Genomic DNA, 26,434 nt, shown 5'->3' on the forward strand with positions numbered 1-26,434 from the left:
AAACAGTGGATCCGTCAAATCACTTATATTCGGCAATTGCGACGACCATATTTAAAACAGCAATTTAATTAAATAGCAAAGCTCGCTGGATTTTACCTTTAATTAAATTGGCAGTTTAAATATGGCTGTCGCAATAGCCGAATATAAGCAATTTGACGGATCCGTTCCTTCATACATTTACCCCCTGGTGTGACCAGATTCCCTACTCACAATCCGGAAAGGCTGGCGTTTGTGGTGAGTAAAATCCACTACCAGTTTTGGAGGGACTGACCCTTTGTGAAATTCGGTCTCCTCTACCACCAAGCGAACGACTGACAACTGGCTGTGGACAAAGTGATGACCCTCCTGTCCAGCTGAAGGGTGGACCTGGACCATATCCAGAGAAGTTTGTGCTGAAGCGGTCTGGAATTAAACTGTGCGAAAGGTAGCGTCTCGAACACCGACACCACTTCCCGTCTGACCAACAAAGAGTTGGTTTTTTTCAGAATTGAGAAAACTTTGTCCTTTGGGACTAACACCATATGACACACTATGTCAAAGTTGAGTCCAGGAAACATTGTCTGTTGTGCTGGAATCAAGGACGACTTGGGAATATTGAGAATCCAGCTGTGTCTTTCCAGAATCTGGATAGTCAGCAGAATGTGCTGTTGAAAGACAGATGTTAATGACACCTTTAACAGCAGATCATCCAAGTATGTGTCGAAGTCGTATAACTGGATGAACAAAGGTATATTGGTTAATATTGTTTTACCGTGCGATTGCGATCAGCATGCCGCGTGATCACGCGGTAAAATACGCACGCACACTCTCACACTCTATTATTTAGTTATTTATATAATTCATATTTATATTGGTTCCATTCCACAGTGATTTATGAGAAGATAATATTTAGTTTATTATTAGTTTATATATTATGATTATATGTACACTTTCGTGTTATTTGTGGTTCAGGTTGCAGGACATGTGTCATGTTTAGTGTCATTTTAATCCCCTATTCATCAGCAGTTGTCCGGTTCATTCGCCGAAGAGATCGCACATTGCATACTCTAGTTATTGATGTTAGGGAATAAATGATCAGAGTGATACCAACTGTAAAATGCTAATATAGTTAAAACTGGATTCTTGGCGGGAAAATCAGATCACAACCCCTGGAGAGATGACCCCCACCTTTGGATATTTTGGTTTGAACTGGCCTATGACCTGCAGCACTCTGGACCTTCCTGATACCTGGACCAATAGAAGCAAACCACACCATCTGCACTGTTTTCACTGTAACACTGAGTGTATATAATACAGCTCTAACTGGTACCAAGGCAGTCATTCTCTGACCACAGTATTCTGGAGTGAAGTACTATTCGCAGGTACCAGTGGGAGCGCAGCTAGCGCAAGCGAGCGCAACGGTATGTATGTATCTTTTGGTATTGGCTGTACTGTATTATAATTATGTATTGAACTGCTAAATTATTGCATCTGCTAAAATAAATTACTTTGTGCTTTGGAAACACAAATCGCTTATGCAATGCTTATTTGAAAACGATAGAATTACTTTAATATATGACACAACTGTGATGTACTGAGAACGATGAAGATTCGCCTTGATAGTCATAATTTTGGCGAAAATGCTTATAGCCAGGCCAAAGCACGAAACTAAAAGTGTGTGGTGTGCACCGCAAATCGCAATAGGACACTGATGTGTGTCCCAAATGGGAACGAGGAGCAAAGCATCTTTGTGTTGAGGGACGCAAGGAATTCGCCTTTTCCATGAACGTGATCACTGACTATAACAACTCATCTTGAATCTCAAATACCTGCTTGCTGAGAATTCTGAGATTCAAGATTGGATGAAACAAACCTTCCAGTTTCAGGACCAGAAATTTTTTGGAGTAAAACAGCATGCCACGTTCTTGAGGGGGAACTGGAACTATAACAAGAGAAGCCTCACTGAAAGCTAGTCTTCTGAGTCTAGTCAAGTGGGAAGACCTGTGGTGAAGAATCTGTGGTGAGGGAATCTAACAAGGTCGATGACATAACCCCTTGTCACTATTTCCAGAACACAAGCATTTGTGGTTGAGGTCAGTCTTCGGTCCAAAAAATGCAGAAGGCAGGCCCCTACCACAGTGGCGTAATGGGTCATCCCATCATGCAGAGACCTCTTTTGCCAGTTTGGGAGCTCCGTCTCTGGCAGACACCCAGTCTCTGTGAGAACCATCTCAAGACGAAGAAAAAAACTCTGGCTGATGCAGCCCTAGACCTTCTGAAGGAGCAAAAGGACCGAAACCATGTTTGATTCAGATTTGCACTGGTAATAGGGAGAACAGCGCTCTTACCTCCCATAGCTACCTAAATGATCTCCTCCAGTTCCGAGCCAAAGAAAGTGATACCATCAATCGTAACGGGCAATGGGAGGATTTACCTTGGGAGAATTTTCCCATTTAACAGACTTGTCCAATGGTAAGGGATAAAGGGATTTAAATTTCCCAGGCATCTGAAACTTTTTGTCAGGTCTTTGCCAGGGCTCTGAAACCATCTCCAAGAGTTAAAGAGACGGCAGTAAAAAGACCATATACTCCTTCTATCTTTTTTTTAAAAAAAGAAAGAAATCAGAAGAATCTGTAATCTGAGGTTCCACAAATACTAGTTTTCTGAATACCCAGGACTAAATCATCCACACATTGAGGTGTAGAGGAATTCTTCACACTGCAAGTGTCCACCCCCTCAGACTACTGAATTAAATTCCCATCCTCTTCAGAGCATAGATCCAAGTCAGAAACAAAATCTGAATTGTTTCAAGGATATGGTGATTGCCTGTTTTTCTACATGGTGCACTAAGGAGTCATTCTAATGAAAAAGAAGCCCTAGCCAGACCCTGAGCCAGAGAAACCCCACTTGCGACAGATAGAGGCTGTGTGTGATGCAGTCTCTTTCAGTTACTACTCTGGACTGTAATAACCTGAGAAAACTATGGATGCGGCCAGTAATTAACCCAAGCTGGTTCCACTATGGCCGTCGGTGTAGCCTCAGACCAGCGCTGTTCTCCGTCTCACACAAATTACAAAGGGCATTTGGGTCAGACTGTCGGCAACATAATTTAGAATTACATTTGGTACAAATATAATGTTGCACAGACTTTCCAGCAGACCCATAGTTAGGGGCAGGTTCAATTGTCTGCGATGTTCCTAAGCAGACCCAGACAGAGGGGTGCTTTTTTTACCGATATTACGGTAAAAGCAACACAGATTTTTGCTCCCACCTCTATGGGGTGCAAGCAAAAATCAGCGATACTTCTGTTAAAAAAAAATCAAAAAAAATCTGTGCGACGTGTCTCATGGCCGCTCCAAAGGCACCATGTGGGGATTTTTTTATTATTTGATTAAGCCCCATAGTGTTATATTTTAAAAGTACACAGGAGAAATAAAGTCAACTATTGCCTAAGAGGATGGTGAGTAAAAACAGAAATACAATTTATAAATGTACAATTTGGAATTCAATACACAGATATTGTATTACACCACCAAAAAGGGTTTCTAACACCCTGAAGGTAAGTAAACCCTACTTTGCGAAATCAGAGCTCAACTGGTATTATCATAAGGACACTAGGATGATAGGAAATATATGAAGACCCCTGTGAGATGGCACCAGCGAGGAGGGAACAGAGAGGAAACTGCTGCAGCCCTGCCAGGAGAAAATTTTTGCCTTGTGAGAGGAGAGAAAAACTGTGGAAAAGGAACACTACCCCCACCCCTCAGAGGACTCGCCATTAAACTGGGAAGCACTTCTTACAATTCCTCTAATGGCCACCCTGTATACTCACTGTGCACTTTGTAAGATCTGGAGCAATTGGTTCATCGGAGATCTGTTGTGCGGACAGTGTAGTGGTATTGGCCAACCCATACTAATAATAAAAAGATCTGCTCGTTGCCAAGCCGTTCGGCCATCCCCACATGTGATAGCAGCTTGTTACAGTGGTTGACTCTTCCAATTCCTCTGCTTCCCTACCATCCATGCGATAAAGAGACAGAGTCACTCTGTCGGCTGTCTGACACACTGGTGTGAGTGAAGCTGACATGCTACACACATCAGTACACAGAACTAGAGTGAAGGAAGTCAAAAGGCTACTCACTTCCTGGGAGACTTCCTGGGAGATGTCCCTATATACACCATACAGAAAAAGTAAAGAAAAACACATATAGAAATACAAAGGGAAACTAAAAATAAAGCTATAAAAATAAAACCAGGGCACAGAACCCTATTGAAAAATGCCCAACTCCAAAGGCACTTTAACTAAAACTGAGGATGGGAGAAGCATAGGGGAGGAGCTATGTTTAAGAATTAAAATGCCCTTGCTCCAAGACCACCTACTAAACCCAATTGTTGCAATGTCCCCCAATGGCATGAAAGAGAAAAAATAAAATGTTAAAATACAATATAAAGGAAGGGCACAAGTACTTTTTCCACCTTCTATCAAGGAAGACACTGGGGAAAAAAGGAGTAGAAGCAGAGCAGCATTATCTGTGTCCCGCTACTGCAGGAGGAGACATAGGGGCATATTCAATTCCCGGCGGAAACCTCACGGTCCGCGCATTATTACCGTCATTACGGCAATAATGCGCGGAAAACAGTTAATACGTTAATTTACTCGCTGGATTTCAGCTCGCAGCTCCCTGAGCCGCGAGCTGAAATCCAGCTAACTATTACCATATTAACGGTAATGGTTTTTCCGCGGCGCGGAAAACAAAGAATTAATTATGCCCCATAGAGTTAACTGTTGTTACATGCAGTGGTGCATAAATAAGAACAAAGCTTGATGAAACAGAGTAACACAGATTACACAGTAACACAGACACAATTCCTACCAAATGTATATCAGAGTCTATTTGGAGACCCCATCTCTGCAGCTCACTTTGTGCATTCTCATTGCCCTCAATTCTCTTAATCAGTTTTCCAAGGGAGATGTAGTGCTGCTTGGGACTCAGATGGATCTGTTGGGTGACATCCTGAAGACATAAAATGAAGAGAATCAATAATTCATATGCAAGTGTTAAAGTTACCTAAGTGCAGCCATTATATACTGGAAGGTGTGGCAGGAGGGTTCCATTAACGGCATACAGTGAAGTCAAAACAGGATCTCCAGGGGGACGCAAAATATTTTGTAGTTTCATTCTGTGTTGCTTTCGCTAGCTGTAACTTTTCTTCTTTTTAATTGTACCAAAGCAAATTTTATATTGTTTTTTATCACTGGTGGGCTATCCTAACTTTTTAGAACACCCTATTGCTACTTCCATGTAAGCAAGTTGCCTTCAGTGTTATTGAAGTTCTATGGAAGTGAGTGCCTGTGACAGTGTGTGGGTCGCTGTAAATCTTACAGCAATGCACTTAAGGGCTAAATCAGTTACATGCAACATAATTTTTCATTAGATAATGTGACTACCCAAGTTACCTTCATGGCTCGAAAATCTTGTTTCATTTTCTCAGGAATTCCGGTCATGAAAGAAAGTTCTGGAAGTAGGAGAACCAGACCTGGCATCTGAGTTGAAATAACAAAATGTTAATGATAGGAATAAATAAAATCAATCCAAAAAATAACCTTTACAACCTGAAAATATCTGTCCCAAGCTGTCGCTCTGGTGCCTGTTGACTGCCCACTTCAGGACCAGTCTGTCAAATTTACAAATACATCGTTCAAGAATAGGTTCTATAAAGTAGGGAGTCTGAGTATCATATAGTACATACAAAACAGTCGGATACACAAAAGTGAATCAATTAACCGTCACCATAAAAGGATTAACATTTCCAATGGAGAATACTCAGTTATCCCATTCACAACAAAAGTATTAACAACAAAATGTTAGCCACTGGACGAGATACTTGTCTCAACTCGCTAAACAGATGAAACGATTTTTCAATGGTCCGGCCACCTGCAGTGCATGCTGTACACATAAGCCCTGCCTGTGCATGAGCGTGGAGCCGTATACTGATCAACCCTCAATCCTGGAGGAAGGAAGCCACCCAAGAATGAGGACAGTTAACCATGCAGCCTAACTCTGAAGCAAAGTCACATCAGTTGCATACAGTGCACACTGTTTTTCCTTCATTATTTTAAATCAAGTGTATTTTATTAAAATGTTTAAATTTTTAAACATACACATAACCCCCTATTAAAGGACCTCAGAAAGGTACAATAGCGCAATACCAAGTTATACAATACACTGTGGTTGTCATGAATCAAAACGCAATACAATGTCTTGAGAAATAAAGAAAAAGAAATCTGAGTGTGTTGTGCACATCTCACAATATTCTACCAATGGGGGGGATCTAGAATTTTTTCCTTTTAGAGAGGCACTGTAGTCAAGCTACCCTCCACCATCCATAAGTCAAAATCAGACCCCGGATCACGGGTGGCATAAAAAGAGTAACCACTCCCTTCCTAATCTCTATTGGCGTAAAAAAATCAAACCCCAGTACTGTGGGAGTGATCCAATTAAAATAGTTATCCCCTCTTGTGATCCTTCGTGGTCACTAATCATGCCATCATGATATGCATTAAAATATTTGCAAAAAAATATCAGAATTTCTTAACATGTGGAGTGTGGACTGGCCACACGCTGACGGTTCTCTGTTCATATGCCATACTTTTATACAGCTACACATTGGATAGGTAGACTATACTGGACGTGAAGTCAGCTTAATTTTCCATTGAGAATCGCTATCTCCAGGCAGAGACAATAGGCCAACAGTGTCCCCAGCAGCAGACTATCCGCTCTTCTAGCCCGCTACATCACCCACTCTTCTAGCCCGCTACATCACCCACTCTTCTGGCCCGCTACATCACCCACTCTTCTAGCCCGCTACATCACCCGCTCTTCTAGCCCGCTACATCACCCACTCTTCTAGCCCGCTACATCACCCACTCTTCTAGCCCGCTACATCACCCACTCTTCTAGCCCGCTACATCACCCACTCTTCTAGCCCGCTACATCACCCACTCTTCTAGCCCGCTACATCACCCACTCTTCTGGCCCGCTACATCACCCACTCTTCTAGCCCGCTACATCACCCACTCTTCTAGCCCGCTACATCACCCACTCTTCTGGCCCGCTACATCACCCACTCTTCTGGCCCGCTACATCACCCGCTCTTCTGGCCCGCTACATCACCCGCTCTTCTAGCCCGCTACATCACCCGCTCTTCTGGCCCGCTACATCACCCGCTCTTCTGGCCCGCTACATCACCCGCTCTTCTAGCCCGCTACATCACCCGCTCTTCTGGCCCGCTACATCACCCGCTCTTCTGGCCCGCTACATCACTGCCGCCGACTGTACTCTTCCATTCAGAGATCTGTGTTTGCATGTGTGCGGCTGCGTTGAACCTGTTGCTTGTTGCTAGGGGACATCACACTGTCTCTGGAGCTTTGTGGGAGCAGTACGGCGGCTAGTATATAGCACGCAGTGTTCAAAACAGTGAAGGAACTGGCAGGCTACTCTCCCCCGACAGAGACACAGGGTGAAGGTGGCCACCAGGTACTTCCCACCCTAGGAGGCATCCCCAATACGAATCAATTGTAAAAAAAAATAATAGAAAAGTGAAAAGTAAAAAAAAAAAATTAAACACTGCAAGAATCCATAGAAAAAGTACCTTACTCCAGAGGACAATTTACATGGGAGGAGCATAGTAGGAGCAAGCCACTCAAAAATGTTTGAGTGTTAAAGTGCCTTTACTCCAGATCCACCTACTATACCTCAATGTGTCGCAGTGTCCTCCAATGGCAGGAAAGAAAAAGAGGAATATCACTCTCACCCTACTGGCAGGATATTGCACACTCTTCAATATATAGCCTTGTTACTTGCAAGAAATCATGCAATGCACCCATATCCAATTCAGCACCTGGGCAATACGAACATATATGGGGGTGTGAAAGAAGGTACATATTCTGTTTAATCATGCACTGTCTCAAAACACTGAGTCTAACAGGAAGGCACTCAACCACTACTTCAGATGGATCACGTGCCTGTCTTCACCAAGTCTCACTATAATGGCGCCAGCCTGGTGACTCAACTGTAAGGTGATCTCAATATGGCAGAGAGGATGTTGCGACTCCAACTTCTCTTACTAGCCGCGGATACTTAAACAAGATACTCCCTTGCCGGAAAGGTCGGTCTCAGCACAAGTGGTAAGGCAGTGAGGAAAAAAAAGTTACATCTCCAGATGAATGTGGGTCTCAGAATAGGCCTAGCTGTATGCCACTGCCATCAGTTCCCCAATGTACTCAGGCACAATTCCCCATGCACAAGCTCTCTCCCATTCCTGCAGTAGGATAGGACAGACATCTCCACTATGTCCAGTGAATGAAAGCGGAGACTCAAACACTATAATCATGATGGGTTTTCAGGATAGATGTCAGGAAAGCATATAAAGCACGTGCTACTAAATGCACTGCCAGGCCACACCACCAGTGCACACTGTTTTTCTATGTTCTCTTTGTGTGGAGAGAAAACAGAAACTAATTTTTACACATGCCTTGTGCAGAGGGCACTGTCTAAGTGATAGGCCTTTGTGTGTTCATAGGACACTGAAAAAAGAGGACTACACAGCATATCCATTTAATTGTTTTAAGAAAATCTGTGATCTGTGGACATATATTGAGTATTAGACTCAACTTGATTTATATATAGCTTTAAATAATGTTTAAATGAATGCATGCTGATACAGAGGAATGGAAATTGGAGGCAGTAATTCGGAGTAAAAGGCATGTCTTTGAATGAATGCAGCGCCCATAACATTGTTCAGAAGTTATTTGACTTCAGAAGCCTTATATCGTATAGCACTACCACAAGTATGTATTTATGAAGGGGCATCTCCACTGCTGAAATCATTATGTGAAGGTTAAAAACAAAATGTAGACGACAGCCTGAAAGTGATTTAGCAATGGTAAGTTTGAAAACCTAGGGGTGATCATACTCAGAAAACCCACCATTTACTACATACTTAATATATAAAATGTTAAAAATATAAAATTAACATACTAAATACAAATACACAAAACATGTGCTCCAGTCATACACCTCACATTAAACCCCTGACAGAGCCACCCTGCACATCATCACACGCCAAATATCTTTTTGGGGCCATTCTGCAATACATGCAATTGTAGCCTTCTTCCAGACACATGCTGCATCATCGTACTTACTGCCCTTACAATGTAATAAGCATATATGTGACATATAACATACACACAATGCAGAAACTAATCTCACCTTACTCTGAGCCTCTTTTCTCTCCTTTGGCCTGTGAACCAACAGCGGCTGATCCACTTCTTTTATTGTGATACCATAGTTCTTACTAAAGGACAAAATAAACTAAATGAATGTATGTAAAATCATAAGCAGACATAATAGTACAAACATATTCAAGTGCATATACACATTTAAGTATATTATGTTTTAGATATATGTAAACATCAGTCAAATTGTTGCTAACCTTATTCTGTGGCGTTGCAATTGGCATAGGACTACTAATATTTGTTACAGTTATAGCATACAGGTTGTTTCAAAATAATATAAAAGCAAGAAGCATCTTGCAGCATATGGTAAAATAACTGCAGATGTAAAGAAATGTATGCACTGAAAACCTGGGGTCGTTGTAATTGTAGGCAAAACAGACACTTTATGTACTGTGTGTCAAGGTGAACTTCACACAGATCTAACTTTATATGGGTAGGGAAGGTGTCAAATTTTCATGGATGCAACAGTTATCACTGGTACTAGCAACTGAGCTTAGGAAAGCTACAAAATTATGTAATGCCAAATTATGTTTTGTTCTACAAATAAAGTTGTGCTGTGAAAATATGCAAAAAAAACCTCAGCAGAAAATCTTTTCGGTCAATGAAGGCAGTCACATGAAATATTGTGCAGATTGGACTGTAATGTAATACTGGACATGAAAGAATGAGGACATCTAGTGCCAGAATAGGAATGGACAAATTCACATTGCTACACGTGAAAAATGAAAATCCCAATGTGAATTTTATTCCTGCAATTATATATCAAAGGTCAGACATGGCGGAGAAACAGAGCTTCAATTGAGCAACATTTATAAAAACTATAAGTACAAGATTTAAGACTATGATTTAAAGAGAACCTGTATTCCAATTTTTATAGCCTGTGACCTATGAAAGTATAAAAAAAGAGGAAAATAGTTAATACATTTGCAAAGTAGCCCAACATTGATCCCAAGTCAAGCACCTATATTCGGAATAGTCACCCAGGCTGAATGGGGATTCAGCTCATCTGGTGATACTTTGGCAGCTGAGCTGGGATGTATGAGGAGGCTGCCAGGAAGAGAGCATAGCGCGTAAAAAAACTTAACCTGGAAGGCAAGTTTAACACTTTTACAAGTGTTCTCCCTTTCAAGAGTTTCCACTGCAGAACCCCATGCGGCGACATCTCTGTGCATTAAAATAAAAGACCAGGCTAAACAGGCGACCAGTTGCAGATGAACTGACTGCAAAGTTCAAACTGTGGTGTGTGCAACCAGTTTCCTCTTCTTATAGTCATGTGTTTTATGTCCGGCATTACACTTTTAAGTAGAAGCCCTGCATAGTCAAATTACCTTTTGGTTTTCAGACGTGCAGAGAATGATCTCTACTTGTTGCAGGATCTGTTTGTTTGCCGTCAAGTAGCTCCCCATGATGTTTGTGCTGAAACGCTATTGCCACAAAATGCTATGTGCATTGATGATGGTATAAAAATAACAGCAATTTATTTCCTCCTCTTCAGTCCTCATGGCAGCCATTACAATGGAAAGAATTAATTTCAAGTTTAGGTAGAAACAGGTTAAAAATGCTGTCTCTCGGATGGTATATAAGGCAGCTCACCCTCTTCCCTTAAGTCTGTTCCTGCTTCTAGAATTAGGTAGTGTTTTATTATTTTCTGTAGTGCAGGGGCCTGGATACCAATGATGCACCATCCGATGTTGTAAGACGAGAGCTGGCTGGCTATTGGGAAAAACACCAATGTGCTATTTTGAGGAGATCTGGTGTAGAAATTTTGAATTTAGGTGAACAAGCATCAGTCTAATTTAAAGAGATTGGAATGCATGTATCAATTCAATGATGAGAAGGCTCAGGATGGGACCTTAGTCCCAAAAGTAGATGCAAATGTAGCTATTATGTTGAAGACGGGGGTTTCTTGAGAAATCCCATGGATAGGAAGATGAAGAGTTGTTTTATGAAACTTCATATTTCATCTTCAAACATTTTGAATTCTGGCATAGTTATTGCCAGAACATTCTGCAATCTTAAAGAGAGGCTCATGCAAGTTCTATTGTTCCTGCAGATCAAAAAGGCACAGGATTCTATTTCAGACTCTTCCTTGTTAGACAGTGATCAAGAACCTTTCACACGATTCAAAATTTGAAGAGACTCAACAAGTTTGTCCATCCCAGACATTTGGACTGTGAATTCGATCCACACAGCCATCAGAAAAGGGGATATTCTCACACCTGTAGACCTTCTGGAAGTATATTTTCATATTCCTGTTGAGGCGCATCACAGGAAATTCCTCAGGTTCTGTCTTGGACCAACACATTCAGTTCACCTGCCTGCCCATTGGGCTGGGAACATCCCTGAGAACTTTTAGCAAATGCTAGATGCTCTGGCAGTATTGTAGGAAACAAGGAGTCTAGAAATTTTGAGGACACTCTTGTGGTGGGGAGTTCAAACCTCATTGTTATCTACAGGACAAATACTACAAGAATATGGCTGGATTATGGACAGGTCAAAAAGTAATCTCATTCCATCATAATAAATAAAGTGTCAGGGGGGTCCAAGAAAAGACCATAAAGAACAAAGTGTCTCTTCTATCAGAAGACATGTGTATGAAGATCCAGTCCTTGGCAATTCAGCTGCAGACTCATCAGCGAAAGTCATTAAGAAAGGAACTTCAGTTATTCAAGATGCTTCCGTCCAGCATAGCAATCATCCCTTGCGCTACATAGCACATGCAAGATATCCAGTTGGAACTAATAATGTGCTATCGCAAACAAAATGCCATCATCATCCTATCAAAAGTAACCAGAAAGACATCACTCAGATAGAGGCAAAGCCCAAAATTAAAGACATCTTGTGTCCCTTGTTGAGCCACAGTGGATGATACTCACAACAGACGCCAGTGTCACAGGCTGGGGAGTCCATCATCAGGGAAAAATGGCAAATGGCACATGGTCACAAAGCGAGAGAAGTCTTCACATAAATGATTTGGCAATGAGAGCAGTATTGAAAGAAATTAATTGAAGTGTCTCAGAATATTTTCGCTGAACAGGACAGTTGTACCCTTCATAAATCGCCAGGGAGAAATCAGAACATTGGTGACAAAAGTAGCAGAACAAATGTCTTGGGTAGAGAGAAATCTGTAGTGCCTCTTAGAATGTAGTAAACAAGCAGAACATAATAGCTGATTATCTCGGTCGAAAACAGATTCATGCAGGAGACTGGTCTCTTCACCAGGAAGTATTTCAGCTACTAATAGAAACTGGGATTGGCTCTTTAACTTTGGTGAGCATGAGTCATTGACTGTGTATGTTGACATTATCTATTCAGCTTTGGTGAGCTCCTGTCGCATTAAATTATGTGTGTGGTGTGCTTCTCTCTTGATCTGATTGGACCTTAGAACTTTACAACACTCTCTATGCTTCTTTGTCAGTGATAGAGTTTACTCTGGACTCTTGTCTCCTCTCAGATTCTTCAAATTACAAATTCTACTTCAAATCTGGCTCTACATTTGCAAACGGCATGAAAGTCTTCAGACTCTACAACCTTGGCAAACCGCAAATAAATACTTCAGTCCCAGCACCCTGGCAAACAGAATCACTATTTCAACTCAGCATTCTGGCATCCAGCTTATTGTGATTTCTATCTGTGAGTACAGCAGCTAGAACTGCATACATACACTGACAATTTGTCTGTTGACTAGGAAGGAATCACTCTGACGGCAGATACCTCACTGAGGGGTTCTGGGCTTGTCTCATTTGCGCTTGGGCATTTACTGCCTTTAGGTGACCAGGAATATTGGATATTACCATTACCAAGATTGCATCTTGTGAGAATTGTGCCTGTTTCTACAAATCTGAACTTTTATTATTCTGTGTAAACTACTACCGACTGCCAGTGTCACTGTAGATCATTAATTCACTACAGTTGTCAAAGACTGCCATTATAGAGACTTTGTTCTGTGCTTATCAATCAGTAGCAAGCTGTGTTTCTTCTGTATATGATCATTGCTTACTCTGGATGTGTTCAACATATTAAAATATGCTTACTGTTGTTTCAACTTCTATCCTGCCTCTATCTAGCATTGAATTACCTAACAGAAGATTTAGACTTCCTCAAGTGGACATTATGGCGACAAATGGAAATGGCCACAGTTCCCAGGTTCTTCTCTCGGCACAAAGCTCCATGGACATAGGGAATAGATGCCCTTATAGTTACTTGGACATTTTTCACCAGTGGTATCTCTTTCCAACATTACCACTGATCACAATCTAAAAAAGGGCCAAACAGAGAAGGTAGAAGTAATAGCAATCGTTCCATTTTGGTTTCGCCATTCTTAATTACCTGTAGCTTGGAGAATGATATAGGAGTAGCCTTGGTGTCCAAGGTATTAATTTCCCACTCAAAACGAGCAATGGCAACTTTTTGGACAAGTAAGGCTCAGGCATCTTGGAAGGAACCTTGCAATGCAGCTGGATGGACTTACATCCACACCTTCGCTACACATCATCATCTGGATGTCTTATCCTCCTCGGACTCCCAGTTTAGGGGCCATCTTCTCAGATCCGCCACTAAATAAATTAATGATTTTGCAGCACATAAGATGGTTTGTTTATTTATAGCCCTTCATACTTACTGTCTTGCTTAGGTAATCCCATTGTAATAGAATGTGAATTATGCTAGTCATTAATAAATTTTCCTCTAAATACTCCACAACAGCCTAGTTTCCCACTCATGATTGTAATGTTTATGTTTTTCAGATAAAGGCTTGGGAAGTCCTTGAAAGACATAGAAGATGAGAAGCTGCATTATATACCATCTGGGGGGTATTTTTAAACTGTCTCTAACTAAATTGGAAAGGGAACCTACCCATTGTAGTGGCTGCCATACAGTAACAGAATTGCTGTATTGCTTCGTAACCCTTTTGCAGCTGTCCTAGCCAACGGTGCTGCCTCAGTTCCTTTCCCTATTGAGAATGGCACTAGACAAGGAAGCCCGCTGTTTCTTCTCCTTTTTATTCTTTTGATGAAGCCACTGAATTCTAGAATCCCCAATAACCACAAAATCACAGGCATATGAGCTGGCCTTGGAGAAAATACACTTTCCTTGTATATGTATGAAAGTCTCTTAATACTTACAAACCATCTCGCTTTATCAAAAGCTGTTAACATGTTTTGAGCACTGTAGAGTTTTGACATTTGTAGGGACTCTGTTTAAAGAGGTTTTATATTGTTAAGGAAACAGTTGACATGTAGGTTTAATACAAAAGGAAATAAAGCACGAAAACATTTCTCTTCTGGGTGCAGCACCCTTCTTTTATCTACTTGTCTAAAATGACCTATAAGCCAGTGTTCTGCCACTATGTTTCATAGGGATTTGTAGCATGCTTTGTACACAAAACTTGTTTACTTATCATCATCTTCCCCATCCATTCAGAATAGTAGTGCTAGCACACAATGCCAGGACATTCACGGGCAAGCTTCTCTCTCTATCACTGGTTTCACATAGAAGCATACTGCTGTCAATCTGATGGAAAAACTCAAGAATGTCATAGCAAAATGTCTCACCTCGCTGAGATTCCCCTCTTGATTCCTCATTGTCGATACCGGAGAAGACATGTTTCATAGGGATTTGAAGCATGCTTTGCACACACAATAAACTTAGCGGTGCAGAATTCTTAAATAAAATGAGAGGTCGGTGCAGGAGATGTCTGGGCAATTTCGTCATTCAGTGACCGAATGTAGATCATTGCAACAGGAAGTTACGATGTGGAATTCCACACTTTATGCACACTGCTATGCCACTATATTTCATAGAGATTGTATATTTTATTAAACTGTCATGTATTTGTGACGCTGCTCTATCACTAATTTTAGCCAGCCAGCCAAAACCAAAACACGAAGATGGTTTTAGAACCAAAACACGTGGGTTTGCGCACATCTCTACTATTCATTGTCTGGGACATCTGGGAAAAAATGACTGCTGAAGCACTTGGGAGTATGGATTCAGTTTAAAGTTGAAGTAACTCTAAATGGCATAATTGATGACTCACTAAAAACAAAAACACATACAGAAAATACAATATATGCACCAATTTGGAAGTAAAACACCCATATTTGTGTGTTACCAAGCTGAAATACACCTGAAATAACTGGAGGGCTTCTAGTTAATTACATTTGTCTAGTTTGCACTTCAGTAAGCAATACCACCACCCTTAAAACTATTGCATTGACACACTTACCTGTAGTATTCCAGAAAACTAATATTGGTGCCATCAGACATAGTGAACACATCCTTTGGGGTTTTATTCCACTCAATGTCGTCTATGCGATATGTACGGTTATTGTACCTGGTAATTACAATGCTTCCAACCAGCTGCTTCATAACTTCATCCTGGAAGTTCTCTCGGCTTTGTTGGTACAAAACATGCCTGCAACATAGAGAATAGGCAGATGACAAATGTTTTTTTGGTGATTAAAGATTTAGGGACAGATTCAATTAAGAACAATGCGAGCTGCACATTATTACCATTACTACGGTAATTTTAACGCACATTTTTGCTAGCGGCTCATAGAGCTGAAAGCCAAAACCAGCAATGAAATTACCGTATTAACGGTAATAATGCATGGCATGCGCTGTTCTTTAGAGCAACATGGATAACTGAATCTACTCCTTAATGTTTAATATGCAAAGGAACAAGAGAAAATCAACAGGCCATAAACAGGCCATAAACAAAAGCTGTATTTATTTGTCTTTAAAGGGCTGTTTACTGCTGATTTGGCATAGCACAGAATCACTGAATCCAATGCAGAAATATATAGACAGTATATATGTGATTGACGAAAACTCATACAGACACAATGATGACAAAAATCCATGCACACTGCAGTATCCGTCATGCATTTTCTTTAAAAAAAAATGTGCATACTAGTTTAAAGTCAGATAAATGCTGAATATGTAAACAATAGAGAACATGGAGGTGATCTAGAATCTACCATGCTTGTAAAATGGCTGCCATTTGGCAGCTTCCATGTGAATGGAATGTGGATATTGAGCATAATGAAATTTAACCACGCATTTTGGACTTTGGTAAACGTGTATATGTGAAATGAATGGAGTTTACAGTGTGAGAAGATTTGGTTGTTGAATGTATGTTTGAAAAGTGGGTTCTCTAGCCTGTGACTCCCTCCTCCCCCCTCCCCACATACAATAGTCACACACCTTTAGACAATAGGTGAAACTCATACACCCATAGCCATACATTATCTGATACACTACACAATTGTTCTTGAAAACACACACACAATGACTTGCAAATTATAAAACAGGCAATGAATGTAATGTATCCTACGGAAATCTATGCTATACCACCTATGTTAGAAGTGTATACGAAATCTGTTCAGTTTGTGTAAAATACTGTTACACTTTAATACTGTTTTATAATGTACATAAGTTTTACAATTAGAATGTTAATTAATAACACAACACAATTTAAATGAAGCTATATCTTGTATGTGGTTTTTCTTGAAGAGATAAGCATAAGTTATTATATGAATATTGGCGCTGTGGATTTAAGGGAAACATAAGAACTATGTTTCTTAGGTTGAAACAGAATTACCTTTGCGAGGAGTTGGTTGACGGTAATAGTCATAAGCAACATTATTAAATGGTCATCCCCTAGAATCACCCTTTTACACACACAGAAATACATGCAATTCCAATTATCAAGGATAGATTTGGGTTGTCCTTGAACAGATGTCTGGAGTGATCCTTGCAACAACATGTGCAATATGTTTTGTCTTTGTAAAATTTAAAAAGCAAATATTAGAAAAAGCGAATTTTTCACTCACCGTAAATTCTATTTCTCTGAGTCCATTGGGGGTAATAGCTTACTTATTAGAGATAGAAAGAGTTAACATGTATTGCTTAAAATTGTGCTTTTCGCCTGCATAAGACCTTGACATTTAATATGCTGAAGTATATGTCTGTTTTAATATGTGTTACATTTAATCTTCTGATATGCTTTACAAGCAAATATTGTTTAGCTCTTAAGATAAGAAACTGGTTTTAGATTGGTTCCTAAACATCCGTCTGAATGCTTCTGTTAAGATGTATACGTCTATAAAAACTAACATTATACTAGTTTTCAGCTTTGTATTCTTTTGGAACTGCAGGCTCCATGCACGTTATGAAAGAAAACGCTGACTTTGAAGAGACTTTGCTGTTTCCAGCATTAATCTCTAACAGGGTACACTGCGAGAATGGGTTACACTTGGAGATGGATTTGGAGCAAGGACAATGTGTTGAGAGGATAGCTCCTCCCCTAATATGCCCCTTATAGATGTGGTCATACTCTGTTTTATTCCAATTAACTTCAGACGGGGCAAAAGAATAAAACACCAAAAACTTGTTGAATTTGTAAGTGTGTGGACAGAAGACAACTATTCATTACCCGCCACCCACAAGGCACCAATGGCCATGTTTGAATAAGCCTTCAAACACATCGGCACTGGTCTAGCCGCCTGAACGTAAACAAAACGAATAGTGGATGTCATTGAACAAGCAAAGAGACTGTTTACAAGCCAGCCAACTACGCTTATGCGCATGAAACAGAATTAACAAGTCACAAGTTTTCCGAACCGAAGGGGTACAATCCTCATAGTAACGGAGAGCTCTGACCGCATTAAGAGTGCAGGTACCTTAAGACCTTTAACATTTGACCCTAGCTCCTACCCCGCTAAACCCTCTCCTGTTAGACCTTAGTTTATGCTTAACCAAGCCCCACAGATAAGGAAACAAAAAGAGAGAAACAAACAAATAATGAGGAAAACAACAACTTCTTCTTGAACACAAAAACACAACATGTCAAACAAATGAAGAAACCAGAGCGTCAAGGGTGGGTGACCAGTGTCTAATGGACTAAGAGAAATAGCTTTTACCTAAGTATAAAAATCCCAGTTTCTCCCGCATCCATTGGGGACACCAGAAACACCAAAGCCGCCAACATGGGTGGCAATACTCAGAAGAAACAGAGTGAAGCACCTTTCTCCTAAAACTGCAATCCCTGAATGGAACCTGTAGAACTGGTTAAAAGTGTGAAGAGAGGACTAGGTGGACGCACAACCAAGTTGTTCAGTTGAGGCACCCTGCTGTGCCACCCAGGAAGCTCTCACCCACATTGTGGAGTATACTAGAAGATTCTCCGGAACAAGCTGCCCTGCCCCACCATAAACCAGACAAACTACAGCCATAATCCATCGAACAATAGTCACCTTAGGGGCTGGCCAGCCCTTTCTGTGCACATCATAGAGGACCAAAAGATCCTCAGTCTTGCACACATCTCAGGTCTTAACACATCCAAAAATCAGAGAAGCCTCATCCTCCAAAGACTGACATCTGGTCAGGGCAGGAATGACAATATCCTGATTAAGTGGAACCAGGACACCGCTTCAGGAAGGAAGGAGGGTTTTATCCGAAGAACTGCCTTATCCTCATGAAAAACGTAAAGAGGAGACTTGCAGGACAAAACTGCTAGCTCCGAAACTCTTCTAGCTATAGAAATGGCCAAAAGGAAGACAGTATACCACATAAAGAATTTCAAGTCCACCGTGTCCAAAGGTTCAAAAGGGAAATGGCAAGTTTAAGTCCCACCTAAAGCCAGAGAGTCCGACAATCTGAGACCGCACAAGCAGAGACCGCACAAGCAGAGACTCGCGCCCCTGTCACTCCCTTCCCCAGGGCCACCTCCCCCAAATAGCCAGTAGCCCTATGAATCTGTTTCACCAAAGGAAGCAATTCAGAACTCAGTGTGACGACCAACAAACCCTCTGAAAGCTGTTCAGAACAGTGTTCCACAGCCTTGCTAACCCAAGCAGTCGCCAAGGCAGGCCTTAAAGAGAAAATGGACTTTAGAACACCCTAAACCTAATTGTCCGCACAGTATTTAAGTGTGGCCGCATTGGCAATATAGATTGAACTTACCTTAGCCAACCGTGCAACAGGAGCGTCCACACTTGGAGGCGCTTCCCATTTAGCAATAACCTCAGGGGGAAAAGGATAACAGAACTGCAGTCGACAAAAGACCTGGAACTTTTGATTCAGTTACAACCAGGCCTCACACAAAAAATCCCCCAACTGGGAGGAAGAGGGAAAAGAAAAGTAAATTTCGACAGCCGCACAATCATGGACTCCACAGTCTCAGGGACTGTCGCTTCCGGGACATCTAACACCTGGTGCAGAGCCCATATCAATTACTCCACCCCCTGACAGTCAGAAGGAACCTCCTCCCTAAATTAGAAGTCCTTCAGATCTGACTCAACAACCACTTTGTCCTCCTCCTGGAAAGAATAATCAGAATGTGGCTCAGTTCCCGACTGGGGTGCCACCACCTGCCTTCACTTACGTGAGGAAGATGGCATAGTGGATTCCAAAATCCTCTCTAAAGCGAAGGAAACCAAACCTTGTACTGAAGTCGCTAGACCTCTGACCCAAGCCAGGTTCTTCTGAGACTGCATACACAGTCCCCACTTGCCTATCGAAACAGAAATGGAGTCCAACAGACTCCCCGCAGAAGCAGGGGAAACCTGGGAATAAACGCCCCCCTGATTGGGAACAAACCAAATAGACAATCTCAGCCAGAGTTGGCTAGTGATCTAGCCCAGGCAGGATCCGCTGAGTCGGAACCAGAATCCCCAGGAGGACACAGCACCCAATCAACAGACTGCCAGGCTGCGCACAAAGCGCCTGCTCCAACCTGACCAGAAGGCAATTTAATGTTGCAAGGTAAACTTCGTCATAGAAGTCACCCCAGCCTTAGCCCTCAAGGATCTCCCCTTATCTGACATGATAAACACAACAGGAAAAACATAACAAAAGAAAAGACAGAAGCAGCACACAATCAGAAAAAATAAAACAATTTGAGGGACTATCCACTCAGAAAACCAACCCCACAGACCTGGTTCCTTACATATGGAAAGGACAGAGAAGGGAAGTGCTATAGCTTCAAAATTGCTAATATTCTGGTGTCTACACACAAGGACTGAAAGACCACGAGGGAGGACGTGCAGGAAGAGGGAACATTGTATACATCCTTTAATACTGATGGTAGGGATACCATTCCCCCCAAAGGCAGCACCACTGTTCTCTCCACTTGCATGTTTAGCTACCTACAGAAAGACAGCGCTGGGTTTATTTCTTCCCATAATAATAAGGGCTGCCCGGCAGCCCCAAAGGAGAACAAGTCCTGCCACGCTGGGGCACTAAACTAAACTGAGGCCTAACAGGAGAGGTATATAGAGGGGGAGCAGATAGGATCATATGTTAACGTTCTCAAAGTGCCCGCATGCCTGGGTCCCCTACTCTATACCCCAATTTTCCTGGTGTCCCCCAATGGATGTGGGCGAAAAGAGGATTTATGTACTTACGTTAAATCCGTTTCTCTGATTCCGTCTGGGGAACACTGCTTACCATGGGTTGTGGAGGGAGCTTGGGGAGTTGGTACCTAACTAGTTAACTTTTAGTACTGCCGACAGACCCCTCCCCTCTACAATCCCCCTGCCTCTTCCTCTTCCTGTCAGCTAATTAAAAAGCCCCAAGGAGAAAAGGCCAATCAACTAAAAGCACACAGAAGAAAAGAAGAAGGGAGGGATCGCAGTGTCCCCCAGACAGAATCAGAGAAACGGATTTAACGTAAGTACATAAATCCTCTTTTCTCTTTCATCCAGTCTGGGGGACACTGCTTACCATGGGGACGTTCTAAAGCAACCCCCTAAGGGTGGGACTACTCTGAAAATCCCGATCGTAAAGCATTACGAGCGAAATTTGCATCCGCAGATGCAAATACATTAAACTGGTAAAATTTTGTAAAGGTGTGGACAGAGGACCAGGTGGCTGCCCTGCAAAGCTGGTCTGCAGAAGCCCCATTTCTCGCTGCCCACGACGCCCCTACCGATCTGGTGGAATGGGCCGTAAGTCTCTCCGGCACAGGACGGTTAGCCTTTATGTAAGCTTGCTTAATGGTTGCCGTAATCCATCTTGCAATGGACTGTCTTGAGACTAGCATCATAAAGAACAAACAGAGAATCAGTACGTCTAATCTGAGAAGTTCTCTTGACATAAATGCGGAGAGTCCTAACCACATCTAACTTTTCCATAGACTGTTGATCCGAATGGGAAGTAGATGAGAAGACCGGAACTACAATTTCCTGGTTCAGATGGAAAGCCGAAACTACTTTTGGAACGAAGGAAGGGAGGGTTCTTAACACCGCTCTGTCCTCGTGGAAAACCAGATATGGTTCCCGACAAGACAGAGCTCCTAATTCCGAAACCTTACGTGCAGATGCAATAGCCAAAAGGAAGAGGACCTTCCAGGTCAACCACTTCAAATCTGCCACAAGTAATGGCTCAAAAGGAGGCCCCTCAAGCATATCCAGTACCAGGTTGAGATCCCATGGTGCTGTGGGCGGAACATAGGGAGGCTGAATATGCAAGACTCCCTGGAGGAAGTCCTAATATCTGGTAAATCCGCTAATTTCAGGTGAAAAAATACTGACAGAGTCGAAACCTGAAATTTTAAAGAACCTAACCGAAGCCCTGCTTCCAGGCCATCCTGAAGGAAAGCCAACAAGATAGGGAGGCGAAAAGAGGACGAGTGACATGTCTTATTTTCGCGCTGATGTAGGCTCTCCAAATCCGGTGATAGATGCGAGCTGAAACTGGCCTACTGGCTCGCATCATAGTATTCACTACGCTGGAGGAAAAACCTCTAGCCCTCCAGAGGCTGGCTTCAACAGCCATGCCATTAAACTGAGCTGAGGTTTATTCTAAATTCTGGTGACGGAAGGGACCTTGCAGAAGAAGGTCGTCTCGAGACGGAAGATGAAAACCTTGTCCTTCCGCCATAGAGATTATGTCCGCGTACCAGACTCGGCGCGGCCATGAGGGAGCTATTAGAAATACTGGCAGACCGCCCTGCCTTACTCGTCTGAGTACGCGAGGAAGCATGGGAATCGGAGGAAACAGGTATCCAAACCTGAACTCCCATGACATCGTCATTACGTCCACTGCCACTGCTAAGGGGTCTCTTGCCCTAGCACAAAACCTGTGAACCTTTCTGTTGTGTCTGGAGGCCATGAGATCTATGTCCGGAAGACCCCACCTCTGAACCAGAGACTGGAAAACTTCCGGATGGAGTGACCACTCCCCCGGCATCATCTGGTGTCGACTTAGGTAGTCGGCCTCCCAATTCTTTATTCCTGGAATGAAAACTGCCGATATTGCTGGAACAAATTGTTCTGCCCAAACCAAAATTTGAGCTGCAATATTTATTGTCGCTGCACTCCTGGTTCCTCCTTGCCTGCTGACATATGCCACGGCCGTGGCATTGTCGGACTGAACTCTGACAGGGTGGCCCTTAAGGAGGGACTGGGCCCCCCTGAGGGCCTAAAGAATAGCCTTCAACTCCAGCACGTTTATTGATAGGACTGATTCCTGAACCGACCAAAGTCCCTGGAGCCGAAGGTGCAGAATTACCGCCCCCCAACCTTTCAGGCTGGCGTCCGTCGTGGCTATGATCCATGGCCATGGAGCGAAGTACCTGCCCACTGTCATGTGATCCTGAATCAGCCACCACTGAAGCGATTCTCTCGCCCTTGGAGATAGAGAGATCCTCTGGAGATCCAAAAGTAGGTGGGATCATGACTATTTCGTCAATAGATCCCACTGAAAACAACGAGAATGGGCTCGACCGAAGGGGACGGTCTCGAAGGAGGCCACCATCTTTCCCAGCAGCCGCATGCACAAGTGCATTGAGGGATTAGGAGAAGACAAGACCTGAGTTGTTATACTCTGAATTGAACTGATCTTCTCGACAGGTAGGAACACCCTTTGCTGGCTGGTGTCCATAATAAGCCCTAGGAAAACCATGCGTTGACACGGAATCATCTGGGATTTCCTTAAATTTATTAGCCATCCATGGCCCTCGAGAACCGCCAAGGTGAGGGATAAGTGATGACGTAAGCAATTCTCTGTGGAGGATTTGATGGGCAGGTCGTCCAAATAAGGCAAGACCTGAACTCCCTGAAGGTGAAGACATGCTGCCATAACTGACATGATCTTCGTGAAAACCCTTGGTGCTGTTGAGAGGCCGAAGGGGAGGGCCCGAAACTGATAGTGGAAGGATCCCACCGAGAATCTTAGGAGAGACTGATGGTGGATCCAAATGGGAATGTGGAGGTATGCGTCTTTTCTGTCTATAGATGCCATAAACTGATCCTTCTCTAAGCCGTTTATCACCGACCTTAGGGATTCCATCCGAAATTCGTCCACCCTTAAGTGCACATTGAGACCCTTTAAGTTTAGGATGGGACGAAAGGAGCCGTCCGGCTTCTTGACCAGAAACAGTTTTCAATAAAACCCCTGTCCTTTCTGGTAATCTGGGACCCTGCAGATAACTCTTTGAGAAAGAAGAGAGGCGACACAATCCTGTATTGCCTGCCTTCTTGATGGATCTCGGGGTAGCGGAGTTAGGAAGAAAGGATGTGGGACCGGGCCCAGCAGGTCTATCCTGTACCCCTCTGATATAATACCCCGAATCCAAGGATCTTGGGAGGACGCTGCCCACTGTTCCTGAAACAAAGACAGACGTTCCCCCACTGGTGCCCCCTCCGGAACAGAGTGGTCGTCAGGAAGCAGGCTTCTCCTAGGTCTTGGAGGCCTGGCGTCTAGCTGCAAACGAGGATCTCCCCCTGGCAGAGGAGCCTCGAGAATTTGGCTGTCTGCCTCTAAAGGACTGTCCTCTAGGTAAGGAGGTCCCCCGAAAGGGCTGACGAAAGGAGCTGACCCAAGGGTTTCGGCTCCTGCTAAGGAATACTGGCAAGGAAGTGCTTTTGCCCCCCGTTGCCTGTGAGATCAGGGTATCCAATTCCGGGCCGAACAAACCTGCTGCTGAAAAAGGAATGGTTTCCACAGACTTTTTTGATTCCGCATCTCCTTCCCAGTATTTCAGCCATAACGTTCTTCTTGCTGAAATAGATGCAGCCTGAATAGAAGAGGATACAGTCGCTGAGTTCTGGGCCGCCTCATAAAGGTACCCCAATGCCTCCTTCAAATGCAAAGCCAGGGGAAGTAAATCAGAGTCCTGCAAGGCCTCTGCCAGCTGGTCTGCTCATGCTTCCATGGCTCTAGCCATCTAAGTTGAAGCAAATGTGGGCCTAAAGGAAGAACCCGCAGCCGCAAATATAGATTTTAGCTGGGATTCCACTCTGCGGTCATTGACATCCTGCAGAGATGCAGAACCTGGAGCTGGAAGTAAAGTGTGCTTGGCCAATCGGGCTACTGGAATATCCACTTTTGGAATACTCTCCCAGCGAACCACATCTTCCTCCTGCAATGGATACAGGGAAGAGAACCTTTTGGGAACAGAGAACCTCTTATCAGACTGTTTCCAGGCTCCTTCTGCAATATCCTTAAGCTCTACGGAAGGGGGAAAACGGATAGCCTTTCTTTTGGCCTTCTTAAATAGACTTCTGTCTCTAGGAGTAGTATCCTCCGGTTCTGGGAGGTCCAACGCTTGTCTCACAGCTAAAACCAAATCATTAATAAATTGGCTTTTAGAGCTTTCTTCCTGTTCCAAAGGTTGAACCTGGTCAGGATCAGAATTTATTTCCCCCTCTTCCTCTGAAAACTCATCAGAGTCTGAAAGGACCATAAGGGTATTATCAGATCTAGGCCTCCTTCTTTTAGCAGGCGGAATGTTTGGGGATTCAAGTAACTGGTTTAGTTTATCCAAACCCTTTATAAATGCTGCAGACCATGCCGGTTCTGTGGAAACAGGGGCTTGGTCTGTATGAGAAGAGGAAGGTCCTGGTATAGACGTTCCAATAGAACCTGTGGTAACAGGGAGGCCCAACTGAGTACTAGTATTATTAGCCACCGAAGTAGCCACAGTAGATAGTAATTGATTGGATTGAAAAACCATCTGTGCTAAAGAGGAAACCGACTGTGACAGGGAGGTCACCCAGGCCGGTTCCTCCGTCAGTGGGGCTGAAATATGCTGGGCTTGCGCAGGGGGGACCCCTGCCTCGCAGACAGAGCAGAGCACCAACGGGTCTTTCTGCCCACAGGGTAATTTTACATTACATTTAGAACATGTAAAATATTTTGAAATAGGGCCCTTTCCCTTATCTGACATTTCTTAATAAAGGAAGGCACACCAAACACACAGACTTAAATTGTTAAATTTAGCTGAGTAGAGAGAGAGATATAAATGTGTGGAGAGAAAAGTGTAAACTACAAGTAATCAACTAATCTAGATATAAAAGTTGTACTTGTAAAATTTTAAACACGAAATAATACTTAAGCAAGTAGGAGAACTATAATATAACTCCTACTAGCCCACTTGTACACAGCAATACAGAATATGTGTTTAAATAAATTAGATACTTAGCCCATAGGCCAAACAGGGGAGAAGTCCAACAGCAGTATCCTGGTGCCTGCTCCCTCAGATGTGTTCTCTCTTCCCGGGCTTCTCCTTGACGCCAGAAGACTGGGATAAACCATCTCTCTCTCTGGAAGGAGGGGGAGCTCTATGTGTTAGCTCCCCCCCTTCAGTAATGCTGCCTCTGCAGCGATTCTGTGTCTGAATAAAAAAATTAAAAGTATTATGTGGCAGAGTAGTGGAGAACTCCAGGGGAGGTCTCCACAGCGGATAATACCAGATGCCCTCTCCTATGTATGAGGGGGGATCCTGGTATAGCCCCCTTCTCCTCTCCTCCGAATCCAAGATGGCCACCTTCAATGCAGTATCCGATAACCGGCGCTCTATGCCTGCAGTGGCAGCGCCGGTTATCGGGGAGGCTCCAGGAGTGACAGCGGTCCGTGAGACCGCTTGTCACTCCTAATTCAGGCACCAATATCTTCAATCTCCTCCTGTCCCTGTCAGTGAGAGCCGCTGGCTCTCATCTGACAGGGTAGTGCCTGCGCTGCCCTGCTGTGAGTGTGTTATCTATATTAGAACACACTCCAGCTCTGCCACCTGTAACAAAAAAAAGTTAAAAGAATAAAATAAAAGTTTAAAATTACCTACAGTACTAAAACACTGCCCAACTCCATGGGCACCTAAAAAAAACTGACAGGAAGAGGAAGAGGCAGGGGGATTGTAGAGGGGAGGGGTCT

General features: G+C 43.1%; 1 protein-coding gene across 1 annotated transcript in view; it reads right to left on the reverse strand.

The window, feature by feature from the left end:
* PIWIL2 (piwi like RNA-mediated gene silencing 2) overlaps positions 1 to 26,434 on the reverse strand; it is a 208,612-nt gene that overhangs the window by 91,540 nt on the left and 90,638 nt on the right. Inside the window, exons 11-14 of the mRNA XM_075207127.1 lie at positions 15,504 to 15,692; positions 9,252 to 9,336; positions 5,438 to 5,524; positions 4,854 to 4,994 (exon numbers count right to left, since the gene is read on the reverse strand). Of these exons, the coding sequence (XP_075063228.1) occupies positions 4,854 to 4,994; positions 5,438 to 5,524; positions 9,252 to 9,336; positions 15,504 to 15,692 (502 nt within the window). The remainder of the gene's footprint in view (positions 1 to 4,853; positions 4,995 to 5,437; positions 5,525 to 9,251; positions 9,337 to 15,503; positions 15,693 to 26,434) is intronic.

This window comes from Mixophyes fleayi, chromosome 4 (assembly GCF_038048845.1).
Source record: "Mixophyes fleayi isolate aMixFle1 chromosome 4, aMixFle1.hap1, whole genome shotgun sequence".
Classification (NCBI taxonomy): Eukaryota; Metazoa; Chordata; class Amphibia; order Anura; family Limnodynastidae; genus Mixophyes; species Mixophyes fleayi.